This window comes from Pan paniscus, chromosome 5 (assembly GCF_029289425.2).
Source record: "Pan paniscus chromosome 5, NHGRI_mPanPan1-v2.0_pri, whole genome shotgun sequence".
Taxonomy (NCBI): Eukaryota; Metazoa; Chordata; class Mammalia; order Primates; family Hominidae; genus Pan; species Pan paniscus.
Window position 1 is genome coordinate 56,669,031 of NC_073254.2, and position 10,129 is coordinate 56,679,159.

The following is a 10,129-nucleotide window of genomic DNA, read 5'->3' on the forward strand; positions in this document are numbered from 1 at the left end:
CTATCTCATATATACCTCAATTCCATGATTGAGGGCAGAATCCAAAACCACTGTGAATCCACTCAAACCAGGAGAAGAAGGTCACAAAGGTCATAGGATCAGAGCAGCTTCTGGCTGACACCCACTCCGTGGTGGTAAGAAGGGATTAGAAGATTGCAAACTGGGTTAAAAAATCCTCTCACCTACGGCTCAAGGCTAAGGACTCTGTTCTCTAAGCCTTGTTCTATTTTCAGCTCTCTTCTCCAGGGTACAGTCTCCACTGGGGCTGAAAGGATTTAGTGGAGACTCAACACCAGTTCTCTGGCATCTGTGAGTTTGAGTGTGGGCCATCATCTTCTTCCTTCTGCTCTCTTCCTCTCCACATTTCCCGGTACCATCTGATCCATCAGGCCCTTCTTTGCTCAGGCCTGAAGGACTCAGGCCTGTGAGAGAGGACGGCCCTGTTGTCGGCCAAGACACCTTTGGGCGAGGAGCAGCGAACAGGACCTGTCCATCTCAGGCGTCAGCCCCCTGAAGGCCTGAGCAATGGGCAACGTGATGGAGGGAAAGTCAGTGGAGGAGCTGAGCAGCACTGAGTGCCACCAGTGGTACAAGAAGTTCATGACTGAGTGCCCCTCTGGCCAACTCACCCTCTATGAGTTCCGCCAGTTCTTCGGCCTCAAAAACCTGAGCCCGTCGGCCAGCCAGTACGTGGAGCAGATGTTTGAGACTTTTGACTTCAACAAGGTGAGCAGGGGCCCAGTGGCAGGGAGGGGAAGTGCTGGAGGGACCCCTCTGGAAGCCTGACCAGCTCGGGGGGAGGAAGAGCAGAGAGGAGCATAGAAGTGTCCGCTGGGGAGCAACTTCATTTATACAGTCATTAGTTTATTTGAGAGGTGGGTTTTTGACACTAGGGTTTCAACAGATCTAATGTTTGTGCTTTAATGAGCACCAACTGTGAATCAGGCACTGGGGGGTTAGAAATGTATCAGACATTGTCCCTGCCCTCACTTTCTAGGGCAAGACAGAGAGGCCCATACATTAGTGTAATCCGAGGCTGAATCCAATGGCTTCCTCCGCCTCTGCCACAGGCATATCTTGGTTTACTCCAAAACGAGTGTAAACACTTCCAAGATGGTCATTGAACACCTGCGATGTGCTGGTCTATACGTGGTGCTTTTGAAAACACCCTCTGAAGCTCCCAAGGATGTGGGCGGAGGGGCAGAGAGCAGGGAGCAAGATGATGATTCTCCAGCCTCGCTGTCTGGCATGGGCAGGCCACTTATAATGTTCTGTGGACATGAGGACTGGAGACAGACAGGGTTGCCTGGTCCCTGGAGAATCCAGAATGCTCCCAACTTCAAAATACCCAGTGACCTCATATCACCTTTTCTCAAGTGATCCTGAAGTTCCACACCGTGGTCAAATTGTGTCTCCCCAGTAGCCACCTGGACGCATTAGGTAAGGACTTCCTAATTGATAAGCTAGAGGGGTCACTGAAAGGTGAGTTTGGGACTGTGGGTTTGGGTCCCTAGCTTTCATCCGCTGGGTGACCTTGGGCCCATCATTTCCCCTCTCAGTCCCAGTATATTCATGATGCCGTGGATGTTGGGAGCATTAGTTAAGATGTTTGTTGGTTTTCATAGTAAATCTTCCATTCATTTGGAACTATTTGGTCAAGACATAGTTGTGGAAGAGCCCAAGTCTGCAAATGTGGCTCCCCGCCCTGTGGCCCCTCACTTGAAAAGTGAGGATGCAATGAGGCGCTGCCGCGTGTCCTCTGCAGACCCGGGAGAGGTTCCTTCCCTCGCTGCCCAGAAGGTCCAGGCACCATCATGGGTGGGGTTTCTTGGGAAAGCTGGGGCTCAGTGGCTATTTAAAACTCACTAATATTTAAGGATAAGGGACCAAAGTAGATTACGGGCTTTGAGTGTCAACCTCAGGTGTAGTATGAGGGAGCCCAAGGGCTTTCCCGAAGCGGGAGCAGGTGAGCAGAGTCCAGAGCCTGTGTACAGAGACTGGGAGGGATGGCATCATCACATTCAACACTCAAAATGCTCCCGAAGAAGGAATAACTCCTGAACAGGAGGGGAAGGACGAATGGATGGTTGAGCCTCACACCTTACCCCCAAACAGCAACATATCTCATCTTCTCACCTGCTAAGAAAACCCTTTGGGTTAAGACATGTCTGCAGAAGGACCCTTACAGTCACACATATGACGCCGGTGGGGGTGGGGGAGGGCAACCCTGGGGCACATCGACCCTGTATTTGCCTAATCATGTCTTTTTTTTTTTTTTGAGATGGAGTCTCGCTCCGTCACCCAGACTGGAGTGCAGTGGCGTGATCTCGGCTCACTGCAACCTCCACCTCCTGGGCTCAAGCGATTCTTCTGCCTCACTCAGCCTCTCAAGTAGCTGGGATTACAGGCACCCACAACCATGCCTGGCTAATTTTTGTATTTTTAGTAGAGATGGGGTTTCACTATGTTGGCCAGGCCGGTCTCAAACTCTTGACCTCAGGTGATCCGCCCACCTCGGCCTCCCATAGTGCTGGGATTACAGGCGTGAGCCACCACGCTGAGCCAACCGTGTCTTAATGTGTGTCCCATGCAAGCACCACCTGTACTGTACCAAACCTGACCCTTGTCTTTCCACTGAAAGTAAATCAACCCCTTGTTTCTAGGCAGTCTGGCCTCCCTTATGCCACACACACCCCCGCCTTAGGGGTTTTGTGCTGCCTGGGACCCTCTCTGCCCCCAGAATTCTGCTCGGCTTACACCTTCCTCTGCTGCAAGTCTCTGCTTAGAAGTCTCCTCACTAACCCCTGCCGTGATCTTCTGGTTTAAACTCTGTTTAAAACTGGGACTGGTTCCCACCTCTGCATTTCCTAGCCCCACCTTTCCCCGCAAGCACCTGTCGTCTTCCAATACCAGATTTAAATAACATTTCACCATTACGTTTATCGCCTGTCTCCCCCTGCTGGAATGTGAGCTCCATGTGGGCAGGGATTTTTGTCTTGTTCACTGTTGAATCCCTGGTTCCTAGAACAGTGCCTGGATTGTGGCAGGTGCTTAATAATATTCATTGTATGAGTGAATGAATATATGAGAAATCAGGAATTTAATGGCTAGTTATTTTATAATACACATCAATTTAACTCTGCAAATATCAAAATGAAGAGTGACTTTGTAACACCCAACCTGCCTCATCTACACCCATGGTACACAATCACACTTTGCATAATACTGTCTTGACCCATTGTCATCAGCATGGAGCAGTTTAGCAGATTGGCTAGGAGATGGAACACAGGGTTGGGAAGTTTTTGTTGTTGTTGTTGTTGTTGTTTTTGTTGTTGTTGTTTTTTGAGATGGAGTTTTGCTCTTGTCACCCAGGCTGGAGTGCAATGGCACGATCTCGGCTCACTGCAACCTCCACCTCCTGGGTTCAAGTGATTCTTCTGCCTCAGCCTCCTGAGTAGCTGGGATTACAGGCGCCCACCGCCACGCCTGGCTAATTTTTGTATTTTTAGTAGAGACAGGTTTTCACCACATTGGCCAGGCTGGTCTCGAACTCCTGACCTCAGGTGATCCACCTGCCTCGGCCTCCCAAAGTGCTGGGATTACAGGTGTGAGCCACTGCACCTGTCCAGAAGTTTTGATACAGAGAGGAGTTAAATAAAACAGGGATAGGCAAATGACAGCACACAGGCCTGTTTTTGTAAATGAAGTTTTATTAGAACTCACCACATCTATTTATTTATGTAGAGAATTGTCTATGGCTGCTTTCACGTAAAATGACAGAGGGTGTTTGGCTGCAAAGCTGCATATTTACTCTTTGGCTCTTTACAGAAAAAGTTTGCCATTTTCTAATAAAAACTAAAAAGTTTTTAGTGCAAGTGCCAGCCCTTGCACTAAAAAATGGTTGTATCTTTGGGTATTGCACCAGATGTGCAGGGCTGGGGAGTACAGAGTGTGAGTGGGGAGTGAAACCTGGGGGACAGGACATTTGCTTTGCTTACTTCAAATGTTTGTCTGGGCTTGGGTTTGTCTGACAATCACACAGGTGCACACAAATCAATGTAAATCTCCATCTGCATTTGAGTACTGATATAGGATGATTTAGGAGAGGCTTTGTCATTCACTAGCTGTTTGGCCTAATCTCTCTCAACTTTGGCTTTCTCATTCAAACTAGAGACAAAAATATTCACCTCTTGGGGGTGGCTTGAGATTAAATGAGTAAAATGAATAAAGCACTCAGCCTAGGAAGTCCATGGAGAGCACTAAGAAAAGTTAGTATTGCTATATATTTTCATTGAATCTAATGCATACCACAATCTTGAAAAGTGCACACTGTCATTCCATTTTATAGCTGGGAATACGGAGACTCAAGGTCATATGACTTATCCAAGGTGATTTAGGTCTTTCTGGCACAAAAATCCACACCTTTTCCATTGCCCCTTTTTAGACATAAAAAAAAACCTGCAAAAGCAATCCAGCTCATTGTAGAAATTTCCAGCAATACAGAAAGATAAAAAATGAAGTGCAAAAGTATCCTCACCTGGTGTCCCCTCCCCCAGAGGAAACCTCTTTAGCAGTTTTCTTGCTTATTCAAGCTGTGCTGTCTAGGGGCCTCTCTGGGCTCTGTACTGATGACAGTCCTGGGAGGTGTGTTGGGACTGAATGAGCCCACTGTGGAGTTCAGAGTGTTTAAGGCCTTCCGGGGGCCTCAGCCCCTCAGGCAGCAGGGTGAGAAACTCCCAAAAGCTCACCCAAACCACGCTCCCATCCCTGGGGGTGCAGTTCTTCCTCCTCCCACCTACGCACACGTCTCCCATTTCCCCTACTGGAAAGGCTCATGCTTGACAATCACAGGGAAGCAGGCAGCGCTCGCTAAAACCCAGATGCCTGTGAACAGACAGCGCCAGCCATTCACACCCCAGTGGATGCTGGCTTATTAGATTTGATTGGCAGCCTCTGGAGTAGGCAAGGTGGGCTATACAGGGCGTCTAGGAAGACAGATAGGTCACGGCGGAGACAGGGCTGGCCCCCTCGCCGCACCTCCGAGGGTCCGGGTCTCCCCTCAGCGTCTCTTGGGGCTTGCCGAGATGGGCGGAGCCTTGGGTTATGGTGGGCGGGGCCTGAGGCTGGAGTGGGCGGGGCCCGGATGGGCTCAAGGCGGCCGCGCCCCTCGCCCAGGACGGCTACATTGATTTCATGGAGTACGTGGCAGCGCTCAGCTTGGTCCTCAAGGGGAAGGTGGAACAGAAGCTCCGCTGGTACTTCAAGCTCTACGATGTAGATGGCAACGGCTGCATTGACCGCGATGAGCTGCTCACCATCATCCAGGTGCAGAGGGCCCGGCCAGGGCTGGGGGCAGCGGCCTGGGGTGGGACCCGGAGCTGAGAGCCCAGGGTTAGAACAGCAATCTCAGGATTGAGACAGGATGTGGGACTGAGGATCCCGGTGGCAGCTGTGGCCCTCACCAGCTGCGTGACCCAGGCCACGTTCCTTCCTTTCCTGGGCCTCAGTTTCCTCATCAATACCAAAAGACGATAGAAGTTTGACTCTTGAGTCCCAGCTCTGCCTAGGCCCCCGGGTACCCTGCACTCTACTCCTCACTGCTCTTGGGAGCCGGACAAGCTCTGACCGTCCCCAATCCCACCCCTGAGATAGGATAAGGATGGGCCCCTCTCACTTCTGCCCCTTCTTCCCTCCCAGGCCATTCGCGCCATTAACCCCTGCAGCGATACCACCATGACTGCAGAGGAGTTCACCGATACAGTGTTCTCCAAGATTGACGTCAACGGGGATGGTGAGGGGGCCGAGGAGGGGCTCCCCAGCGGAGGGGTCACCATGGATGTGGGGTCACCAGGGGTGGAAGGTCACTAAAGGAGAGGGTGAGGAAGGGAGGAGAGGCCCAAAGGCCCCCGTGCTGGTCACTTCCTCCACCTGCCTCTGCCCCAGCCACAAAGTTGGCTTTTAGGGACCCCTGGACCAGAATCTGGGCTCTGGGTTCCTCTGCTTGCTGCACCCGCAGCAGGGGCTCTGACTTCTCCTCACGTGGGCTCTGTCCCTGCCCCTGGCAAGAACCCGGTTCTGTGCTCTGGACTGCAGCAATGAACACCCTCCTACCCCTGATTCCCTTTCTCTCTATCCCAGGGGAACTCTCCCTGGAAGAGTTTATAGAAGGCGTCCAGAAGGACCAGATGCTCCTGGACACACTGACACGAAGCCTGGACCTTACCCGCATCGTGCGCAGGCTCCAGAATGGCGAGCAAGACGAGGAGGGGGCTGACGAGGCCGCTGAGGCAGCCGGCTGAGTGCACCGCCCGGCTGCTTCTGCACTGGCTGGTGGGGTGGTATGGTGGTGCCTGTTGGTGGTGTTCTTGTCTTAACCCTAGATAGAATCTAATGAACTCAGAGGCTTAGCTCGCCTCTTTGGGGTCCATGGTGGCAGCAGAGAGGCAGAAGTGGGAGTCCAGAGCCAGGAACAGTGAAGGATGGTTTCTGGCCCCTCTGAGTGACAGCTGGTGGCAGCACTCCTTGCTGGGGGGCACTGTTCAACATCCCTCTGCTGTCGGGTGACCCCCTAGCCCTTCTGACTCCTCTCCCAGCTTTTCCCAGCTTTCCCCACTGAGCTTCTCCAGTCCCTGCTCTTCTGGACGTGGACTCTCTGAGGCAGAACTGAGCTTTCCCAGGCCTCTTATGGAATCCTGCAGATCCGGTGGCTGCAGCTTCAATCCCAGTGCTGCAATCACACATCCATTCTGTCCTGGGGGACCCTGGAGCCTACTTGTGTGCTTTGCATTTCATTGATTGACGCCTCCCTTCAACAAGCATTTACTGAGCGCCTACTATGTACTAATGCTAGATGTTAGATGTACAAAGACAGTTTTCATCCTCTAGGAACTCATAGGCTAATGGTGAGACACACAGACAAACATCATTATAATAAAATATGCTAAGAGAAGTTATGAATAGATTTCTGTAGAAGACACCTATAGGCGTCTGACTCAGAGGCAGCATCACAGAGGTGACCTTTGACTTTGAACAGGAAAGAGTGCTTCGGGGCCAAATGTAGAGAAGAAGGTGATGCATGTGGGGTGGTTGGAGATGCATTCTCTGTGATGTATGTGTCACATGTGGGGGGCTGTGTGATGTGGACAGGAGCATTCTTAGGTGCAAATTTGGGGTATCCCTTGGGATTTAAATTTTACCAAATTTAAAACAGTAAGAATCACCATATCTATTTTTAGGGAGTACCCCAGTAAGGGAAAACAAACAAACATAGCTTCTTCAAGAGATTTATAATCCTACTAGCAAGATAAGGATGGGATGTTTTGCCAGGTGTGGTGGTAAATGCCTGTAATCCCCAATACTCAGGAGGCTGAGGTGGGAGGATCCCTTGAGCCGAGGGGTTCAAGACAAGCCCAGGCAACATAGTGAGACCCCTCTTCAAAAAGAAAAAAGGGGGCCGGGAGCAGTGGCTCATGCCTGTAATCCCAGCACTTTGGGAGGCTGAGGTGGGCAGATCACCTGAGGTCAGGAGTTCGAGACCAGCCTGGCCAACGTGGTGAAACCCCGTCTCTACTAAAAATACAAAAATTAGCTGGGTATGGTAGTGTGCTCCTGTAATCCCAGCTACCTGGGAGGCTGAGGCAGAAGAATTGCATGAACCAGGGAGGCAGAGGTTGCAGTGAGCCGAGATCACACCACTGCACTCCAGCCTGGACAACAGAGTAAGACTCTGTCTAAATAAAATAAACAAATAAATAAAAAGAAAAAAAGAGTGGAATATTTAGATGACAGTGTAGATCTGAATCTGAATGCATGTGCATGCATTCACTCTGGGAAGGTTTAGTGTTGGCCAAAAAGTGAAAGAGGATGTGTGGTTCTGCAGAAAATCCTCATTTCTCAAGAAGAAATCCATACTTTTTCAGAAGAGCCTGCGCAAGTCCCTTATACTTCCCCTCCTTGGTGACATGTGGTGCTCCATGGCTCCCCACAGATCTGCGACTCATTGCTCATTGCAAATAATCTATCCCTGGTCTAACCTAAATCCCTCTTGCTGCAGTGACACCTGATACCAGTTGGGAAGTGGGACAGTCTGTTACAGGTGGGCCCCATCCGCATCTTTGCACATCTCAGCTTTAAGAATACCCAACTCAGCCCGGGCGCGGTGGCTCACGCCTGTAATCCCAGCACTTTGGGAGGCCGAGGTGGGCAGATCACGAGGTCAGGAGTTCGAGACCATCCTGGCTAGCACGGTGAAACCCCGTCTCTACTGAAAATACAAAAAAATTAGCCAGGTGTGGTGGCGGGCACCTGTGGTCCCAGTTGCTCGGGAGGCTGAGGCAAGAGAATGACATGAACCCAGGAGGCGGAGCTTGCAGTGAGCTGAGATCACGCCACTGAACCCCCGCCTGGGTGACAGAGCGAGACTCTGTCTCAAAAAAAAAAAAAAAAAAAAGAATACCCAACTCAGAGATCTACCTGTCCAAGGCAGGTTTTCTTGGCTCTGTCCCTGAATTACAGCTACCTGGTTGCTACAGGAACCTGGGGAAACACACAGGCTGGAGCAGTTGTGACCATTTTTTCAAAGGTGCTCTTTCTTCTGGGCTTTGAGTCTTCACTTCAGGTGGGTGTGGGGGAGGTGTGGGGAGTAAATGAAAATTCAGGAGTGGAAGCCAGGTGTGGTGGCTTAGCCCTATAATCCCAGCACTTTGGGATGGGTGCTGAGGTAGGCGGATCACCTGAGCTCAGAAATTCGTGACCAGCCTGCCCAACATGGTGAAACCCTGTCTCTACAAAAAACAGAAAAAGTAGCAGGGCATGGTGGTATGCACCTGTGGTCCCAGCTACTCAGGAGGCTGAGGTGGGAGGATCGCTTGAGCCTGGGAGGCGGAGGTTGCAGTGAGCCGAGATTGCGCCACTGCACTCCAGCCTGGGTGACAGAGCCAGATCCTGTCTCCAGTACATACATACATACATACATACATACATACATACATGCATGCATGCATACATTCAGGAGTGGGAGGGAGAAAATGAGGGGAAAAATAAGTAAAATACCAAGTCAGAGAGTGCCCCACTGGGCGGATGAGGGGGTGCATTTTGCTCATGTCCTGTCTATCACTTGGACCTCCCCAGACAAGGAAGTCAGCCCGGGACTGAGTGACAGACATGGAGGGAAGGTAGAGGTTGGTGCCGTGCGCAGCCGGGAAGAAAAAGGGAGTTGACATTTCTGCTCCTTTGGCTGGCTGCCTGTCGGGAAATCCTGAAGGTCAGAGTTGGGAAGGTGTCTGCATGTAATTAGGACATCCCTCGATGTCATTCACATACCTTCTTCATGATTTGGGGCATATCTGTGTCCCACCTGGATGTGTGTGTATATATATATATGCATATATATACACACATATATATGCATATATATGTATATATATGCATATATATACACATATATGCATATATATACATATATATGCATATATATACGTATATATATGCATATATATGTATATATATGCATATATATGCATATATATACACGTATATATATGCATATATATGCATATATATATGCATATATATACGTGTATATATATGCATATATATATAGTTGGTTTTTTTTTTTTTGTGGAGATGGAGTTTCACTCTTGTTGCCCAAGCTGGAGTGCAATGGCACGATCTTGGCTCACTGCCACCTCCGCCTCCTGGGTTCAAGCGATTCTCCTGCCTCAGCCTCCCGAGTAGCTGGGATTATAGGCGCATGAAACCACACCTGGCTCATTTTGTAGCTTTAGTAGAGACAGGATTTCACCAAGTTGGTCAGGCTGGTCTCAAACTCCCAACCTCAGGTGATCCGCCTGCCTTGTCCTCCCAAAGTGCTGGGATTATAGGCGTGAGCCATCGCACCTGGCCTCCTGGCTTCCTTCCTTCCTTCGTCCTTCCTCTCTCTCTCTCTTTCTTTCTTCTCTTTCTCTCCTTCTTTCTCTTTTTTTGACGGAATTTCATACTTGTTACCCAGGTTGGAGTGCAATGGCGCGATTTCGGCTCACTGCAACCTCCAGCTCCCAGGTTCAAGTGATTTTCCTGCCTCTGCCTCTCGAGGAGCTGGGATTACAGGCACCTGCCACCGCACCCAGCT

At 50.4% G+C, this 10,129-nt stretch overlaps 1 protein-coding gene across 1 annotated transcript; it reads left to right on the top strand.

The window, feature by feature from the left end:
• The first annotated feature begins 233 nt into the window (after positions 1 to 233).
• Positions 234 to 7,009, top strand: GUCA1A (guanylate cyclase activator 1A). Its single transcript, XM_034962094.3, has 4 exons — positions 234 to 726; positions 5,176 to 5,325; positions 5,698 to 5,791; positions 6,139 to 7,009. The coding sequence occupies exons 1-4, from the start codon at positions 526 to 528 to the stop codon at positions 6,297 to 6,299; spliced, it is 606 nt and encodes a 201-aa protein (XP_034817985.1). The 5' UTR covers positions 234 to 525; the 3' UTR covers positions 6,300 to 7,009.
• The last annotated feature ends 3,120 nt before the right edge of the window (positions 7,010 to 10,129 follow it).

Coding starts and splice junctions, on each gene's coding strand:
- GUCA1A (XM_034962094.3), top strand. CDS start 526: ATGGGCAACGTGATGGAGGGAAAGTCAGTGGAGGAGCTGAGCAGCACT. Junction 727..5,175: donor AGACTTTTGACTTCAACAAG/GTGAGCAGGGGC, acceptor CCCCTCGCCCAG/GACGGCTACATTGATTTCAT. Junction 5,792..6,138: donor GATTGACGTCAACGGGGATG/GTGAGGGGGCCG, acceptor TCTCTATCCCAG/GGGAACTCTCCCTGGAAGAG.